The sequence below is a fragment of the Staurois parvus genome, unplaced genomic scaffold (assembly GCF_062004578.1).
Source record: "Staurois parvus isolate SC_StPar_1 unplaced genomic scaffold, SC_StPar_1.0 ptg000019l, whole genome shotgun sequence".
NCBI lineage: Eukaryota > Metazoa > Chordata > Amphibia > Anura > Ranidae > Staurois > Staurois parvus.
In genome coordinates, this window is record NW_028317815.1 from 18,520,798 (window position 1) to 18,540,877 (window position 20,080).

The following is a 20,080-nucleotide window of genomic DNA, read 5'->3' on the forward strand; positions in this document are numbered from 1 at the left end:
GAGGGAACATAGGGTTTCCAACAATAGGCAAATAGGAGGATATCCTTAGTGGTAAGCCAAGAAGACTCCGTATTTCCCTCCAGGACAATACGGTGTCTCTGATCAGATGGGTCAATCGGATAGGCCCAGGTAAGGCTTTAAGTTTAGAATGCAAAAGGGCTAAGCGGTGTAACGGAGACCCCAGGGCCTCCTCTAAGGAGTAATTAAAGTAACGTGATTTCATGATAATCCAATTGAGACTCTGAAGGAGGCAGGACAAATTGTAAAATCTAATATTCGGCAGGCCTGAGATCCTCCTTACTCGTTGGGAGACTTAGCTTTTGTAGTGCAATGCGCGTTATTTTGTTTTGCCACAGGAAGGCTTGTAGGGCCTTATGGATCTACTGAACATCAGAATGCTTTAGCAGAATAGGGAGTGTTTGTAGAGAATAAAGCAATCTCGCAAATGAGATCATTTTGTAGAGATGGCATCTCCCAAAGAGTGAAAGGGGAAGAGTCATCCAAGCTTCCAATTCCTGTACAATCCTATTAATTAGAGGAGGGTAATTAAGGTAGTAGAGAGATGATGATGGTTCTCTGCTTATATGAATGCCTAAATAAGTAATCGAGTGCTTAGCTACACTGAAAGAGGAGGATGAGAGCCAAAGAGTAGAGGTAGTAGGGTTTAGAGGAAGTATTTGATTCTTATCAAAATTAATTTGTAGGCCGGAGCATTTATGGAAGGTCGCAAGCAGGTTCTGAAGTAGTATAAAATCTTTGGGTGGATCAGAGCAAAACAATAATATCGCCTGCAAAAAGAACTGAGCGGAGAGTGTGTTCACCAATCGTAACACCACTAACCCCTGATGTTGAGTTAAGTAATCTGGACAGAGGTTCTGGGGCAATATTAAAGAAAAGGGGAGAGAGCGGGCCACCTTGCCTGGTGCCCTTAGTTATGGGAATGTCAGTGGAGATAAAGTTAGGTGTGACTAATCTAGCTGTGGGCAAAGAGTATATTTGTTGTAAAAAGTCTAAAATGGGCCTGAAATATCAAATTTCTGCATGACCATGAAGAGCCAGGCAAAACTAATGTTGTCAAAGGCTTTTTCAGCATCTAAGGATATAAATGTGAGATCAAGCAGTGGGTGGGTTTTAGCATATTCTAGGGCTAACAATACTTTACAGATATGGAGCGTTGCCGAGCAACCCGGCACAAAACCGGATTGGGCTTGATGCAGTATGGTAGGGAGCAGTAGGGCCAGCCTGGTCGCCACAATTTTTGAGAGTATTTTGGTGTCAAGATTAATTAGAGAGATAGGCCGGTAAGATCCTGGTAGCAGCGAGTCCTTCCCCCTTAGTAGCTTTGAGTTTAATATGTGCCTGGGAGAAAGTTGGGAGATAAGGGAAAACCTCCCACATTGCCTTGTATACATGATACAGAGTGTCTGGGATGAAATCTGAAGTTAATTTATAGAATTCGGCACTAAGGCCTTCAGGTCCTGGAGCCTTTGCCGAGGGTAGGTATTTGATAGTGGCACGAGGGTTTAAGGCATCCAACTGGTATCTGGAAAGCTTAGGCAGATTTACAATGGCTAAAAAGTCTTCTGCGGCTCTAGAATCAATCGAATCCTCTGAATACAGAAGTGTAATAAGACGTGAGGCGGACGTTCATATCAGAGGACAGCGTTAGAATATTACCCCTGGGAGACCTGAACGCAGATATACAAGTAGGAGGAAGGGGGCCCGCACAAAGCTGTGCCAATAATTTACCCAACTTATTGCCATAGCTATAAAATTTTAGGGTAGAAGAGGCCAATTTGGCTGCTTCCTGATGCTCAGCCCACAAATCAAAGGCTCATTTAGCAGATTGCCAATTCAGCATGTTCATTTGAGTGCGGTTGAAGGAGAGCGCTATATGTGCTTGACGAAGAGATTACCTAGCCTGTTGGTAGTGAAACTGGGATCGTTTTTTAAACTGTGGTATAAGAAATTATGCACCCTCTAAGGAATGTCTTTTCAGTTTCCCAGAATAGATTAGGATTAGTTAAGTGTGCTCCATTCGTGTCTGCAAATTCCGCCCAGGCTACTTAGAGATGAGATTTGAAGTCTTCGTTATTAGTTAGGTAGGCGGGGAAGCGCAAGGGGCTAGTAGTTTTCGGAGCTTTCACCCAGGCAGCTGAAGCAGAATTGGACAATGATCGGAAATGGCATTATCAAATATTGTCGATTTGCATAATAGCGGCAAGAGAGACTGCGAACAGATAAAATAGTCAATGCGAGAGAAGGAGTCAAGTGTATTCCTGATCCATTAAATGTTGAAGGTGCCATGTGTCATGAAGATTAAGCGTATTCATAGACTGCGCCAAGGCAGTGGAAGGTGGAGGTTGGGGCTGTTGTCTAATGACATGTGGAATAGTCCCTGGTGCAATCAATACAATGGTATGTCACTGAATTACAATCCCTGCCTAGTATAACGGTGAGATTCCGGGATTTGTAAGGCCCATGGTATCAGGTCTTGATAAAAGGTCTGCCCTGGAGAGGGCATACAGATTGGAGATAGCAATGTCATGAGCGGCGATAGTAATATGGATGGTAAGTTTGCGACCCTCAAAATCAGAGTTAACAGAACAAACGTAGATTTTTGTGGAATAGTACAGCTACCCCTGCTTTACGACCTACGGCAGGAGAACCATATACCTGGCCTACCCATAGCTTCGAAAGGCAGGAAAGATAATTTGCTGAGAGATGTGTGTCCTGCAAAACAACCACATCTGCCCAAAAGTTTCAAATGGTGTAGAACTTATGCTTATTCGGTGAGCGTAGCCCCTTAACATTCAAAGAAATTGCCTTTAAGTGATCCCCGTCGTCTGATGGAGCCATGGCTGTCGCAGTATGAGAATAGAATAAAGCCCACGGTAAGGCAATACCATGCCAGGCATTGCCCCAACGAGTTCAGGTTCATTATGATAAACAATACCTAGGGAAATTGAACAGATAAATACAATGAAGCAGAATAAAAGCTGAACTCTTAAACAGGAAGAAACTCCCGGAGCAAAGTAGGAACTTCACTTCTTTCCGCATGAGGCAACCTCAGGAAAGAGTCAGCACTAGATACTCCACTACTGTATTGTTAATCAACTTTCGTGGGGGGGGGGGGGAGAGAGAGGAAAAAAAAAAAGGGGGTGGGGGAGGTAGAAGGGGGGAGGAAATAAGAGTACTCTTCGCCTACCCGAGGGGATGGGCTTACACAGCGATTAGCCATAAGGATGGCAGGTAACCAAAATAAAGAAAGGGCAGGGCCTCTGTGCTGTCAGGGCCCAGAAAAAAAAAAAAAAAAAAAAAAAGGAGGACCATAGAATAATCACTAAAGGCAGTAGACAATAATCCGATAGTACATATAAAAGAAAAACCATTACGTAGACAGTGGTGAGGAAAAGTCAGCGATTACCATATCAGTCTTCGGCCTGACCTAAACACACAAGTTTGTGAGGCGGTTTTTGAGGGCTTGGTTGATTTTGGAGGGGGGGGGGGGGAGCAAGAAGATGATGTAGAAAGAGAACCTTGATCCATAGCGGTTTCAGGGCCACAGAAGGTCCTTCATCCATCAGCAGGACCAGTATCTGCTCCTCTGTGCAAGGAGGAAAGGGACGGGCACTGCCAGAGCCCTTCAAAATGACCTCCAGGAAGCCACTTGTGTGAATGTCTCTGACCAAATAATCAGACTTCGTGAGGGTGTCCTGGTGCACGACAATACCCGGCCTCATGTGGCGAGAGTATGCAGGCAGTTGATGAAGGAATTGATACCACTGAATGGCCCCCACACTTGCTTGACTTTAATCCAATAGAACATCTCTGGGATATCATGTTTCAGTACATCCGACATTGCCATGTTGCACCTCAGACTGTCCAGGAGCTCAGTGATGCCCTGGCCCAGACCTGGGAGGAAATATCCCAGGACACCATTCGTCGTCTCATTAGGATCATGCCCAGACGTTGTCAGGCATACATACAAGCACGTGGGGGCCATACAAACTACTGAGCACCATTTTAAGTTGCTGCAATGAAATTTCAGCTAAATGGACTAGCCTGCTGCATCATTTTTTTTTATTTTTTTGAAGTGTCTTTGAATTAAGTCCTCTGTAGGTTGATAATTTTCATTTTCAAATGATGGGGCATACTTACGTTCCTAACACATTACCTAGTCCAGATCAGTATAGATATCCAGCTTGATATTTTTCCCCATTACGATCTGATGTGTTTTCAAAGTGTTCCTTTAATTTTTTTGAGCAGTGTAGTTTCTGTATTAAATTTCTGGGAATGATGGTAACCTCATTCCAGGCAGTTCCACTCCACACCCCTGCAACTCAACATTCTGCCTTCATGGGAGAAGTCTGTCTAGCCCTTCTACAGACCAATTCGCCTGACACCTGCCCCCGAATGGTGGCTTGGGAATCCAGCTATGCCACTGGGGGAGGTCGTTCCTTCCAATGTCATTGAACATTCTCACAACAAATGCCAGCCTATTAGGCTGGTGAGCTGACAAGACACCTTGTTGGTGCATGGGACCTAAACATTTGAGGAATCTCATCTCCCAATCAAAATTTTGGGCTTCGGGTGATTTGGGTGTCCTTGCAATGCTGAACACCCCGACTTGAAGGTCATATGATTATAATTCAGACAGTGCCACGGTAGTGGCATACATCAACTATCAGGGAGGACCAAAAGTCTTGCCAAAGTAAGAGGTAGAAAATTCTGTTCTGGGCAGAACTTCATGTTTCAGCCATGACCACAATTGACATTCCAGGCATAGACAATTGGCAGGCAGAAATCCTCAGACAACAGTGGCTGAATCTGTGAGAATAGTCCCTACACCCGGGAGGTGTTCCAAGACCTGTGTGGAGGATGCCAGATGTGAACAACCCCAATGTAAAATAAGCCTGGGTTACAAAAATGGTTGTTCTGTGTTTACTTACATTTTACACTTATTTTTTGTGAATAAGTAGGGGGTACTGTGTACTCATTCACATGGGGGAGGAGGGGGATCTGAGGGCCCCTTTGTTAAAGCTGGTTTCCAAATTCCAACAAACCCCCCACCCACAGCTCATGGTTTTGGGGAAGAGTCCCTTGTCCACACATCAACATGGGGACAAGGAGCGTTAGGGGTGAAGGTGCTCAGGTTCAAGAGTAGAAGTGTGAGTGACTCGTTGTGGCCCCCCCCCCCTTTCCTGATCTGCAAGGTTGCATGCTCGGGTAAGGGTCTGGTATGGATTTTGGGGAAAAACCACACCCCTTTTATTTTGCTAGGGGTTCCCCTAAAATCCATACCAGATCCAAAAAGGCCTGGTAAGGCTGGGGGGGAAATCCACTGACAGCCATACTTGCCCCAAAACAACACCCCCATGATGAAGGGATGTGGCCCGGTTTGGTTCAGGATGGGGAAGGGGGCTCTCGCTCGACCGTCCCCTTTATTTTTCATTGCCGACATTCTTTTGCTTACATGGGGAAAGCCACTAACAGTCATCGGTTAAGGACATGGTGACCAGCTTCCTGGCCCTCTCCTTAATAACCACTACTCTTCACACACAGAATTTGGATTGGTTGATAAATTTTCGACCAAATGAAATTTGAGTTGTTCTGAAAGTGTGTGTGTGTGTGTGTGCGTGTGCGTGTGCCGGGGGAATGTCTCTTCTCTGCAATCAGGGCTCAGAGCTCACCTGACTGAGATCTGCACTGTGGCTTCAGATCCTTTATCCCCTGCTGTTAGAGCTGAGAAAAAAAAAGCCTTTGATCTGTGTTTTTTTGCATGATCTACACAAGAGATGGCCACAGAAACAGGTACAACTCAAGCAGAAGGATTTGTTTCATCTCTGTGTATTATCTAAGGCTAGTCATTTCAGGGTGTGAGGGTTTTTAATCACCATTTCAAAAAAAAAAAAAAAAGTTCCCTTCAAGGCATACCAGTTGGTTGTAGTTTCAACCAAACTGTCAAGTCATCATATGGCTGATGTTATGACTGATCACTCGCAGAACCATGGTAACTGTACATCAAACAGAGGCTAAGATGGAAGCTTCCTGGGCTGTAAAAGATAGGATTTAGTTCTGCTTCAATCATCTTTCTTTTTATAAAATTCTTCTTAAATTGTGTAAATTAGACTAAATTTTTTTTTGTTCACTATAAAAAAAATGAACAATTATGGAGAATTACTTGTACTAAAGGTAACACTTGGACAATTTTCCAAGTAGATGAAGATTTCACCAAGGCATGCAAGAATTCTAATTTTCATATAACCCTATATTTACAAGATAATGCGGTTGCAGTTAGCTAGCAGTAAAATCAGAATGAACACAAACCAGATTGTAAGGCTTCCATACCTCCTGGTCTTGGCTTTAATATAAGGTCTATCATTTCTTCCCAGTTGCTTTGAAGAATAGCCCTATGAGTGAAATATACATGTCAGCTTTTTAAACTTAAGAAAAAAATAGCAGGTAAGAAAAAAAATTCAAAATTACCTTCCAACCTGGTAAGTTGGAACAGCGGTTGTACCAAAACGCTGCATGCCATAATAATTTATGAAGCCGATATCCCTGAGTGAGGTCATGGCTTGCTCTACCTGTTCATCTGTTCCAGTGATATTTCTGCCAAAAACATTCAATATATTGAGTGAAACAAGTTGAGAAATTAAGAAAATGAATGATATTTTGAATGGTGCTGAAAACATTCTGGACATAAAGTGAATTACATTTTAAATTCAGCCTTTCATAAATCTGCAATTTAAAAATCGGGCATGTGACGAAAAGCACATAAAGACCTTCAAATTACAAGCCTATGGAAAAATAATCAGTGGTTCCAGAAATAAAGGCAACTGAATTTATATGCAACTCTCTGTTCCTAATATCTGAGCTTGGCCTAGCATTCTCCCACCCTTGATGTCCCTCTATTGATCAATGGGGATGTCTTTAAATCAATATTAAACCCAAAACCAAAAATGTAATATAAAAGCAGCTTACCAATCATTAGATGTGGCGGCTGCATTTTTTTTAGGCTTTTCCCCCTCTGTTTTTACTTGGTGATCCACCTGTATTAGAGTGTCTACACTCCGGATGAAAAGGGCAACAGACACACCCTTGGACAGTAGCATGGTCAGACTGAAAGATGCACTAGCAGACGTAAATACATTGGGAAGCCTGACAAAGTCACGTGGGTTGGTGGCGTAAGGTGTAGGGCAGAGCCTAGTGACGTCACTTCCAGTAAAGAGCCAAAAAAGTCTTAGTTTTATACAACGCTGGTGATTTTTTCATATTGGGAGCACATTTTATTGCCGTTTCTATCTTTGAGTATTTTAAACGTTCTTCACGATTTTATGCTTGCTCTTCCTTTTTATTTGGGGATGATTGGATGTGGCGATAGAGAATGTGGGTGCCATGAATTTAACCAAAGGGGACCTGCTGCCACTTGGAGTCCTGTTTGGGAAACAGTTGCCTTTAAGCAATGTATATTCATTTATATAAATCAAATTTTTCAGGTAAGTGGCTACTTCTGGTGGATGTGCACTTTTCAAGTTTTGGTGGAACACGTGATTAATTTGTGGAGGAGGTCACAAACAAGATGATAATTTGAATTATAGAAGACATTTTATATCATTTACATATTCCCATGGGACTTATTTTATGAATAATTTGTGTTTATCCATCATTTTGATGTAGCACAACACTAATTAATTGTTTCATAATTTTGGTGTGGAAACACTAAGTGTTTTGCAGCAACTGATCTTTATTTTTTGTCATTTTGGTTAGCGCAGAATTTTTTGCTTTAAGGTTGATGGGGGGGGGGGATACCTCCCAAAGCACGATTGATGTTCTGCCAAAAAGGGAGCACAGGGAGGTTTCACCACTGGCAGAATACAATGATCATGCCGGTGGCTACAGCCGCCAGCAGTGATTGGGTTAAACAAAAACCCAACAGACTGGTTGCACTGCAGTACAACCAGCCTGCTCAAAGAATTGTACCTGTGGAACTGGCTAAATTTTGATCAGTCTATGGCCAGCTTAAGCCCATGTCCATTTTATGTCAATTCTGGACACCCAACACACACAGATGGGTTGCAGCAATCTGCTAATAGCGACATAATCAAGCAGCAGACAAAATGGAAAAACCACCTGCAATACACTGCTTGGAACTTGTGAGCCGAGCTACTAATGGCATTTTAACCATATCTTCATAAACAGAAAATGTTGAATTGGTGGCCAATTGCATCACTACAAAACTGCTTAGTGTTACAGCTGTAAAAATAGATTTTTGTTTCCTCTACCTTCCAAAATATGCAGTTATCGCTTGAGTTTTGCATACCTTGTATATGACCTTTTTTTTTTCACTTTTTGTTTTGTCTGTTACTTATTTGTTAAATTAACATGAGACAATGCTCATGAATTAAGATTTCAGTTTTAATTTGCAATTTAAGCATTACTAACAAAAGTACATTCTGATTGTGCAGTTCTGTCAATCTACCATTCCCAATTTACAGTATTCTGAAGCTGCAAAGATTACCATAACCGCTTAGCAACAGGCAGCCATTTTACAGTTAAGTTATACCTTAAAATGACTGTAAAATGATTTCCTTGAAGTTCGCCCAACTTGAGCGGGTGCTTCTGGTATGTGAAATTTCCCAACTTGAAATTCATTAAACACTTATTTAAATGGGACAGCCGCTGTGCAGTTATTCTGAAAAAAAGTGAGCAAAATTATATGCAGATTAGTCAAACACCACATTTCTAAATTGTGACTAATGCAATAATTTAACAAAAAAAACTTAATCCAGCTTAAATCATGTAAAATTTGTGCTATATTCGGACATTCTGAATTAAATGGGTAATGCTAATGAAAAGACAAATGTTGTTACTGAGATAAATGTTTAATATTAGATTTATTCTAGGTACTTATATAGCGCCGTCCATTTACGCAGCGCTTTACACATATATATTGTACATTCACATCAGTCCCTAACCCTCAAGGGGCGTACAATCTAAGGTCCCTAACTCACATTCATACATACACATACTAGGGCCAATTTAGACAGGAGCCAATTAACCTACCAGCATGTCTTTGGAGTGTGGGAGGAAACCGGAGTACCTGGAGAAAACCCACGCAGGCACAGGGAGAACATGCAAACTCCAGGCAGGAGGTGTTGTGGCTGGGATTCGAACCAACGACCCTAGTACTGCCAGGCGGAAGTGCTAACCATTTATCCACTGTGCTGCCCATAGATTAGTAAATCAGATAAACATTTGTTAAAGATAACATTATTTCACGGTTTATATTGCATGTATTCATACATTATTTAATAAAAAGAAAAATTAAAGGTGAAACTTTTGTTTAAAATAAAAACCGGGTTACACCAGACTGCCTGCTCAGTAGAAGCAGTCTTCCTGAAAGCTTTGCCTATGGAGAAAAGCTGTGAATCTGTAGTTTGCACTGGCCCACCAGCTGATGAAGAAAACCAAACAAAAACGCTGGTATCAGTGTAGGCTGCGGCAGGTGAAGGAAGTTACTAGCAGAATAGTAGGTGGTATAGGAGAAGGTTATGGGTTTACCAATTAAAAAGTATACATTTTTTATAAACTCCTAACATAATACCTGAAGACTGAACCAGTTGCTCTCGTCTTGCTACTGTGCAAGTATGCAAATCATAGTGCTGTAGAAATTAGGGTGTACAGGATGTCGGAGAGGAGACTTTCAAGAAAATGTTCATTTTATATAACTTCATTAAATGTCACAAACTGAATTCTGTGAAATGAGATGTAAAATACATTTCTCTAGCACAGGAATATCTAGCTAAATAAACTAACTATCCAGACTATTTACAATCAAATTTAACATTCAGATAGCAAACGTATATACTGCAGATCTATGCTCAAAAGAACTTAAAAAGGTGATGTTTGTGACCACATCGGACAGTAAATACATCAAGACAGCTGAACCAGTAACTCATGGTTCTGATTAAACAAAAAAGTTAGTAGGTGCTTAGTTGTATTTAGGATAGCTTCTTTAAAATAAACATCTGCTTTGTCAATTCAGGCAAGAGAACAGCTTTGCCTTTTCTCCAGAGAAGTTTTCTGCATTTTTTGCACACGTTCAAAAAATTATTTTAGGCTTGAAGATTTCCCCAAACATTATATATTTTCTGAAAACAGACACCCTTAAGAATAGAATAGTGGTAGCGCCAATTTTTTATTTTACATGACAGTACCCCACAGGTCTAAGAAACACACAATTTCAATAAAAAACACACTAAAGTGAATTTTAGGGCAAACAAACGTAATAAATTACCCAAATGTTTAGTAAAATATAAGAGATAAGGTTGCACCGAGTAAATAGATACCAAACATGTCAAACCTTAAATTTCTGTGCACCCGTGAAATGGCAACAAACTTCAGTGCCCTATATTTAGGCAACACTTTAAAAGTCCCCTATAGGTCATCAAAAGATCTTGTGCAAGAATTATTGCTCTCACTCCATTGTGTACGGCAATATGTACCATGTGTATCACATTTGACGTTTTCATGTGTAGGTGCCCCCAGCGCGTGAGTTTATGTTCGTACATGTGTATATGTGGAGGTCCTCAAAATTTTTGCTTAACTTTATTTCTCCCCCATCACATAAAGGGACAAAAATTCCCCTATATTATGATTTTTTTGGCGACTGGTCTCTTTAACTGCCATTCACCTGTAATATAAGGAAATAACGGGAGGGCAGTGGCTTTCGTTATGGGAGGACAACATATGACGTCTTCCCACTAACTACGCGTCCACAAGTAAGCGGCATTCCTCAGAGGGGACATTACATTGATCATCAGGGCATGGATGATCGGCGACCTGATGATCAGTGCAGCCCCATCAGTGCCCATCAATGCCACATACCAGTGCACATAAATGCTATATATCAGTGCCCATCAAGAGCTGCCTTTCAGTGCCACTTATCAGTGCCATATATGAGTGCTGCCTTCCACTGCCCATCAGTGATGCCTGTCAATGCAACTTTTTTTTCTTCAAAATTTTCAGTCTTTTTTAGTTTGTTTAGCAAACAAAAAACCCAGTGGTGATTAAATACCACCAAAAGAAAGCTCTATCGCTAAAATATTAAAAAAAAAAAAAAAAAAAAAGGCTAAAAATTGTTTGGGTGCAGTGTTGCATGACCGCACAATTGTCATTCAAAGTGTGACAGCGCTGAAAATTGGCTTGGGCAAGAAGGGGGTAAAAGTGCCTAGTAGGCAAGTGGTTAATGAGACATGCAGGATCTAAAAGACCCTGCATGTCCCCTCTGAGCTCCACTGAATATAATGCAATGTCACCAACAAGAAAAGGAAGAAAGCAGATGTGAAGGGGGCGCGGTTAACGGGGAGTGTGGAAGCAATCAGGCAGCAGCGCTGCTGACGGAATGCTTCCATTTGACAGGGAGGAGTCTGTTTTTCAGTTTTACACACAAATCCAGTGGCTGCAGCCATCAGATGGTGTGTGTAACCCACTGCTGTCAGGTCCATAAGACGTTTGGGCCTGGCAGCGAAAGAGTAAACTCCTCCCCAACAACCTAAGCAGCATCTACTCTACCATTGCTCTGTTCAGTACTTCCAGATAAGGAGGTGCATGTAATTGCACCATCATGTGGGAAAGTCAGAACCTCGTGTAAGCTACCACTCCGCCGAGTAGTAGCTTACACAGGGCTTTTCTTTCACTTGTGCCTGTTTAACAGAGTTGTGGAGAACTAAAAGGAAAATAAATACAAAGCTCTGTGGAAGTTTGCATAATAGTGATCCTGATGCTTTGGTATATGAGCAAAACCCAAGTTCACCAAATGTTACCTTCTGAATTTTGTGTAACAAAATGTAAAATACATTACATAGAAAATATTTAACATAGGAAAATACATGCAGTCATAAAGAAGGGTGTCCCTGTAATAAAGATATTTAAACTCATATACTACTCTTGTGATAGAGACAGGAGTTTAGAATGCTGTGTGACTGACAGTGTAGAGTTGGTGGGTCATAATACTTGTGTCTAAAATGCATATGGTACTTACTTGAGAACAGCAATTGCCTGAACAGTGATAGCTCTTTTATCTTTGGTCCCCATATAGGAAAATATATTAGGCTTAACTCTACAAAAATTAAAAAGTAAAAAGATTAGGAATGTTTTCACTAGAGATTTTACCTGGGGAGAAAAAGCTAAAACTGTTTAGCCAACATTTTATGAACTGACCTTAAAAACTTGGAGAGCACATTAATAGCATCCATGGTGTCTTTATTTTCTTTATACAGCACAAAATGGCAATAGCTACCACGAGATTTTGGCCATGAATGCTTACGTGGATCTTGAAAAGAGACATAAAGTAAAAATAATTAGTACAAGTAAAAACAAAAAAGGTAGATTTGGCCTTCTGAAACAGGATGATAAGTATGGTTAAACAAAAGAAAAAAAAATCAAAAGAAAAAAAAACCCACAACACATTAAAGAATTACAAAGTTCTGGTAACCAGGCCAAGTAATGTGGAATATTGGTGCATTGTAAACATTAGTGTTGCTTGTGCATTACCAGTTTAAGTATGTGTTTGGCATTCCCCTTCTTTTTCATCTGTGAAATGCCAGCTTTGCTTACCTGAAGTTGTTTTGACCTCTGTCCAAGTGTATAGCATAAAGAGCACAAGAAAGTCATGTTTAATTTCTATATTGTTCTTTTTACAGGTGTCAAGAGTTGGACATGCAAAGATAAATATGACTGCATGGTCATTCCATTCCTTAGGGCACAATGGCATCCAGCAAATGCGTGGCAAGTTGCAATGAACTTAGAAGCAGTAAACGGCTGAGAAAATGGACCTTTTTCACATGTATTTACATACAAGTCTAAAATATGACACAGCATTACATGTCCTAGGTCAAATAGCACACATCTCCATAAACTTTACATGATACAGAAATATTTCTCTATTGAATCTATTAATATAAAGAAACCATCCAAATATTAAAGGTTAGGAGACAAGACATCTTTGTATAACCAGTCATTAATCTTTAAAAGAAAACTCATATGATCAAAGCAATATTTAACATTTATGAAATTTAAATTATGTTCTTAAATGAAGGCATCCTTGTATCAACACGGTATTTAGTGACAAAAGTTCCATCAAGACATTGATGCAAAGTAAGTCAAGAGTGCTTATTAGCAAAACAAACTTGGCAGTGCTTAATAATGTTCAAATATAAATGCCACCATGATAACGGTCAGGCTCTAGGTGTAATTTTCCATTACAGCCCAAAAAAAAAAAAAAAATCTGTCCAAATCTTCCCTTCTCTTATTTTCATAGAGTTGCAGAAAATGTGTATAGAGCAAGAAAAAAAAAAAAGTTATCTTTAAAGTGTCACTAAAAGCAAAATAGTTTTTTTTCATTCTGAATAGAGTAATAGAATAAGGGAGGGGTATAACCCCTGTTGGTTCTTTTTGCCATCCATGTCCCATATGGCTAAATTTCCCTTCACTTCTTGTCCCATACCAAAAACTAGAAGTGAGAGGAAATCCTTCCAAATTGAGGGAATCCAAGGGTGTCAACCAGGGTCACCAGAACTAGCATCTCCATTGAAACATATTCCCCTCTATTACTGTTCTGGTACCAACCCAAAGTTTTGGGGGGTTTCACTTTCCTAATGTAAACGGGACAAACAAGAGAGGGTGAGTCTCCCTAACAGGGGCATAGACAGCAATAAAACCTGGCAGGTATTCTAATCCCTCCTTTATTGTCTTTAGTGACACTTAAAGAAAAAACAGTCAACTTGATAGTTTCTAAAAAGTGTGCTCTATAGATTTACAAAGAAATCAGTATAATAGTAATCCTCTGAAGGTTAGTCTAGTAACTTTCATCAACAATTAATTTCATTAACATAAAAAAATTATTAATGTATTTTATAATCCTGCGAAAAAAAGGTCTATAGTAGAAGAACGGGCCAAGCGGTTATTGTCAGTTAGTACATAAACCTAGCGTAGAAGACATGCATAGCACAATGCAATACTTCTACAGCTTTTTAAGGATGATTTAATCAATGAGAAACACTGATGGAATTTCAGAGGAAATGCACCACTACTTGATTGCATGCAAAACATGTCATGCTTTAGGCATGCACAAGTCATGTCATTCATTCCTAGGCCTTGCTGATTGCAGGTACTAAGCAATAGCAGGACAAATGTAACAGATGTGCAACAGGACAAGCTTGTACAAAACTTACTAAAACTCAATTGAGCTATATAAGAGTCTATAAGGGGTACAGGATAGGAAAATGGCTAGTAATATCAGTAATACTCCTAAAAGTGCATCTGTGCCCAGACTGTGGACTTATAAAAATATTTACATATTACTAAAAAGTCTTAAAAAGTGCTTTGAAACAAACCATCACTGACCTCTGCACCTGGAGTCTGTTTCTGGAAGGCTGGCAGTCAGCCACTGCCTGCTAAGAAGAAAATGAGGAGAGATGAACTGCAATTTTAGTGTCTCTGTGACCTTTAAAAAAGATTTTCTCCACAGTACCTGCAGCTACAGAGGTCAATGAGGTCTTGTGCTTAACAATTTTCCCTATTAAGAATATGTATTTAATATAACTCCCATTGTCTGGCCACAGGTGTACCTTAACATGAAAAATTTTAAAAACAAAAAAAGGTATTTCTGATAGGCAATTATCTGTTTTTACCTACCTATTCATTTTGGTATACCTACAGTGTGTTGTCCACACATTTATCCATCTGGAATCACTAGAATTGTAGTGTTTTGTTTTAGAATTTATATTTAATATTTAACTAGCATATTACATCAACGATGTACACCAGTTGGGGCCAACTTAAAAAACTTTAGGAGGACTTTAAAGTGCAGCCTGGCAATCCAAAGGCCTGAGTTAAGAGCACTTTGTTTTCGTGTATGGAGGTGTCTTGTGTCAAGTTTGCCAATCAAATTGAATTGGCTGTAATGCACCTTAAACACCTGAAAATGTTGATCCTGCTATATTTTTTTGCAATACACAGTCAAAAAAGAAGTCATTATTTGTGTCAATGACCACAAACGTAACCTCCAGAAATGGGTACAGGGACTGCAATAATAATAACCCCTTGCACTGGTGACCACAAACACCCCCAGGACTGGTGTCAATTGCAATAATATTAACCCCAAAGCAAAGAGGCAAGTGGTACAACTAAAAGAGCAGCAGAGGTCCACTGCCAAGATGGGAAAAACTGTCTACAGTACAACAAATACCTTGACTGTCCACAAAGCTGGATTTTATGGAATGTGAAAAGGTCAAAAAGGTAACTGTTGAAAAACCTGTACAAAATCCAGTTTAGAATAGGTCAACACACATGTAAGAAAAGCAGAAAACAAGTGAAAAGCCTTCTGTGGTCTGACCAGATCTAAAACAAAACCTTATGTAACACACTGTGTCAGAAGTCCAACATTGATTATCATCCTGAGAACACAATCCTCAAGGTAAAACATAGTGGTGGTTGTAAAAATCCTTTTATTAGAATGAGGATAAGACATGGAAATCCTGAAGGAACACCTGTGTAAGGCTGCCTTTGCAAGGGTGACTAACAACCCTAGAAATGACAGCAGAAGTGTAGAAATGACAGCCGATTCCTGCAATTGTTTCAACCAAGGAAAAGCTGCCAGTTTGTGCCAATGTGCACACTGAATATGAGTGACTTTATTATTAATCAGTGTATACTCTTGTAGAATAGTAATGAGGAAATTTGCAGTATCTGCATCCCATTAGATACGATTAACCCTTCGGGAGTATTTTAACAAAAAGTGAAATGCTTGCTGCAGAGAATGCCTAAAATCTGACCTGTATTTTAGTGCAAACTTGTAGGAAAATCGGTGAGCCAATCAAACAAGCAAGCAGGAAATGACATTTCTGGAGGGCATTCTGTACACCAACTGTGTATGGAATGCCTCAAGGTAATAATTTACTCTGATAAAATCTGAATTATTGCATGAGTATGTTTTTTTTTTAAAGGAACATATCAGGTGGATCTCCACCTGTTTAAACTCCCCTGCCCCCCATTTCTTTGCCCCTTCCCCTTACTGAAAAAATCCTTTAAATTACAGAGACCAAACATTTCTTTATTACAGGTACTCATATAGTACCATCAATTTATGCAGCACTTTGCGTGTGTGTATATCAGTCCCTAACCCTCAAGAAGTGTACAGACTAAAATCCCTAACTCCCATTCATACATACATACTAGGGCCAATTTAGATATGAACCAATTAACCTACAGCATGTCTTTGGAGCGTGGGTGGAAATGGGGAAAAAACCTACGCAGGCAAAGGGAGAATATTCAAACTCCAGGCAGGTGGTGTCATGGTTGGGATTTGAACCAACAACCCTAGTACTGCAAGGCAGAAGTGCTAACCATTATGTAAAAGCCATTTACATATAAAAAGAGATTACACACACACACACTAACGAAAAAAAAAAAAAAGTAAATTTTTTCCAACAGCTACCAAGCATTCATATATCCTTGCACATTCAGTTTTTTTTGTACTTCTCTACTGTCAAAGTGATAATCATATGGTCTCCTGGTGACGTTTGAGTCACAGGGGCAAGAAGGTATATAACCCTTGACGTATTTCTTAGACCAAAGGTCTACTTCTTCGAGAGGCCTAAAGGAGCTGAACACAAACATACAATATGCACCAAATTAAACTCTTACTAGAATTGCATAGTAACTTGATTTGAATGTCAAAAATATTTTTTTCCTTCCAAAAGTCTTAAATTTATCTTCATAGCTATCATCTGAACATGAAAAGAAAAGGCAGTGTAATCTTTAAAGTGTTACTAAACCCAAGACCCTGAATTCACCATCTAGTCTGCCACAGTACACACTACATGGAAATGCAATTATTTTAGTAACTATAAACTGCTAAATATCTTTTCTCATCAGCAGTTTGAACAGTCTTGTGACTTCTAATCAGTGTCCAACAAAGTACTGGTTAAAGCTTGTAGGAGTTTTAATTCTGCTCTAGGAGGATGTAGAACCCCTGACCTCTGTCTGGACAGTGCTGATTCACCCTATGCTGAGAACATGCACTCTCCCAAGAAAAAAAAAAAATACCCTCTCTAGCAATATCCACCAAACTGAGCATGTGCAGAGTGACTCCACATGATACGTCTTATCAGGAGATAAAAGGGGGCACTGGAAGAAAGGGAAGGATCAGAGAAAACAGGATCAAACAGCCTTTTTACACAATGCAGAGGATTAACCCCTTAGGTTCAACAGTGAGTATAACAAACATGCTTTATTGCATATACAGACTGATTTTACTATTGTGGGTTTAGTAACACTTTAAGAATACGTTTTTGCCCATATCAGAATGTTAACCACGCTGAGGTGGTTAAGGACTTAGTTAGATTAGATTATGGCACAGATATAATTGAGTCATTCAACACAAAAAAATGATTGGGTTGTCACAAGATATTATAAACAATGACGGAGGAAGCAAAATACAACAGGTGGGAACTTAAAGTGATACTAAACCCAGGACCCTGCATTTACTATATCTGGTCTCCCAAAGTACGCACATCATGGAAATGCAATTATTGTAGTAAATTTAATCTGCTATATAGTATACTTCTTCTCATCAGCAGTTAGAGCATTCTTGTGACTTCTGTGTCCAACAGAGCACTGGTTAAAGTATGTGGGAGGAGTTTTCTTTCTGCTCTAGAAGGATGTGAAACTCCTGACTGTCTGGACAGTGCTGATTGGCCCTGTGCTGATCACATGTACTCTCCCAAGCAAAAAAAACAAAAAAAAAAAAAAACCTCTAGCAATACCCACCAGACTGAGCATGTGCATGTGACTACAGATTCAGTCTGTATCAAGGGGTCATTTCAACAAGATGAGGGGCAGAGAAGAAAGGATAAGCCTTTTTACTCAATGCAGAGGATTAACCCCTTGGGTTCCATAGTGAGTATCACAAGCATGCTTTCCTGCATATACAGACTGATTTTACTGTTGTGGGTTTAGTAACACTTTAAGGCTCTCAAGAAATCGGTCCAACTACTGAATGAGAATGATCATGAGGAAATAATTGATTCCTGAGGACTAGACAAACCGCTGATCGAACAAGACAATTATAAGTGCTTTTATGACCTTAGCAATTTCAAGGTTGAAACGTCTAAATTCAAAATCTTGAACAACTATCCCCTTCTGCAGATGCAAAGTCCGACTACAACAAGCGTTTCCCTTCAAACTGAAACGGGACCATAAAACCTACCTTTCATCTTTATGTCAATTCAACTATTACAAACTCCTCAGCAAAATACAAGACAAGTGAACAGATTCAGGTGTATAAAACACATCCATAAAATGAATATACTATGTCTTCTCTATACCTTTAATGTCCTCTAAACACTTAACTCTGTTCCCGAACTGTAAAATTTGTTTGGGATGACCAAAAGCCTCGACTGAAATTTTCTGTTCTAACTAAGCCTAAAGAAGGGCAAGTGGGATTCCTTGACTTTGAACTTAAGCACAAAGTGGTTCTTCTGAATGTCATAACTTATTTCATGTCACGGATAAAAAGATGACTCAACTAGAACAAGAATATAGACCACCAGGTCTACTAGCCCTACCCTGGCTACCACCTTTGCAACAACTGTACCACACCTGCCTCCCCTATGCCCCCTCTTTTGGTCTGGGATAAGTTTTTCATATTCAAGAAGCTCTCACACTGTCCTGGTTGCCCTACACATTTTTGACAATTCCGCCTTAGGCCCCGAAATAGATACTCAAATTGTAGCTGGCGTTTCCAGCAATGACTGGCCTCAACTTTGTCCTTTTTGACTTGATTGCTCCCTGCTTAATACACAACCGGTCCACTGCTAAGTACCAAATGTTCCCACTACTGGTTAATATCAAACCAAGTCACTCATTTTTTACATAAGACCAAAAAAGATTTACCAGTCTTTCCTTTAAATGATCTCCATAGTCATTCTACTCAAATAAATCCAAGCAAACGCATATGGTACCCCAATTATACTGTATTTAAGAGGGAGGACTTTCAAAGACAGACTGCTTTTAAAATTGGAATATTTTAATAACTTTTTCTACTGACAATTGGATAAAATGTTTCTTTTAGGAATAAATTGTCCATGACATCTTACTTTTAGGAAAAAAACTATAAGGATCATTTCCCTATTATACTTGACTCCTGTAAAGCTCAATTGCATTTATCTTTCAAAGCCAAGATCTGGTTGGAGATGTTTGGATGGAGAAGGCAAATTTAGTGTGAATGCCACCCAACTGTTCCCATTTTGGCAACATTGATTCACATGTAACAAAATGTCCACTGCTAACATAATGGCTTTCCATGAAGTAGCTCTCCTTTCAATGATCTCTGGGTCCATTTTCAAAAAAAGGGCATTTTGAGACAACACCTTGTGGATGCACATATGGCCATTTCCCATAACTGGAAAACAACACAACCTCACCGCATACTTTGGAGTGGACCCAGATTCTCAATGACATCTTGACAATGGAGACAAAGTGGCCACAGATAGCAATGACCTAGAAAAGACCCGTACATTATAGACTTGATGGTGGGCCCATAGAGGTTCACCTTGTCTGTGCTCTATCACCATATCCAATTACCTTTATATCTACCAAACCCTATTTGAAGTATGCACTATATAGGACGTGTAATTAGTTTTCTTCTCCGCAAATATCTCTGATGTTGGAATTTGTACCCAGGCCAGAACCCCGCCCCCTTCCCCTTGCAGACAGAAAAACATCTGCACTATTTTAATGGCATATATAGCTTATTGAGAGCAGTCTGCCCTACTTCCAGTTACTTGCTCAGTTCTACAACTGCTTCACTCCAGTCACAACTGTGAGCAACTCTTGGAAAAGCCATTATGTACGTTTAACTGGCAACTTATACACTGTGTGGTCAATTTATAAATGTTTTCGCATACAAATTCACTCATCTTTCCTAACATTTACACATTTTTCCAATTCAGCCCAAGTAAAAAGATTTGTGAAACTGGAAGGTCAGATATGAATCTTGTGTGAAAACATT

The 20,080-nt window shown here is 39.8% G+C and overlaps 1 protein-coding gene and 1 long non-coding RNA gene across 3 annotated transcripts in view; one reads left to right on the forward strand and one right to left on the reverse strand.

Moving 5' to 3' along the window:
* The window catches only part of LOC149472929 (uncharacterized), a 34,525-nt gene extending 21,467 nt beyond the window's left edge, over window positions 1-13,058 (forward strand). Inside the window, exon 3 of the long non-coding RNA XR_016313960.1 lies at window positions 12,711-13,058. This is a non-coding gene — a long non-coding RNA (uncharacterized LOC149472929). The remainder of the gene's footprint in view (window positions 1-12,710) is intronic.
* Window positions 1-20,080, reverse strand: part of PUS7 (pseudouridine synthase 7) — an 86,937-nt gene that overhangs the window by 34,352 nt on the left and 32,505 nt on the right. Inside the window, exons 6-11 of one of the 2 annotated variants that reach the window (XM_089685413.1) lie at window positions 12,625-12,642; window positions 12,229-12,340; window positions 12,050-12,127; window positions 8,570-8,698; window positions 6,490-6,615; window positions 6,352-6,413 (exon numbers count right to left, since the gene is read on the reverse strand). In XM_089685413.1, coding sequence (XP_089541539.1) covers window positions 6,352-6,413; window positions 6,490-6,615; window positions 8,570-8,698; window positions 12,050-12,127; window positions 12,229-12,340; window positions 12,625-12,642 — 525 coding nt within the window. The remainder of the gene's footprint in view (window positions 1-6,351; window positions 6,414-6,489; window positions 6,616-8,569; window positions 8,699-12,049; window positions 12,128-12,228; window positions 12,341-12,624; window positions 12,643-20,080) is intronic. The other variant, XM_089685423.1, reaches the window with a different exon arrangement.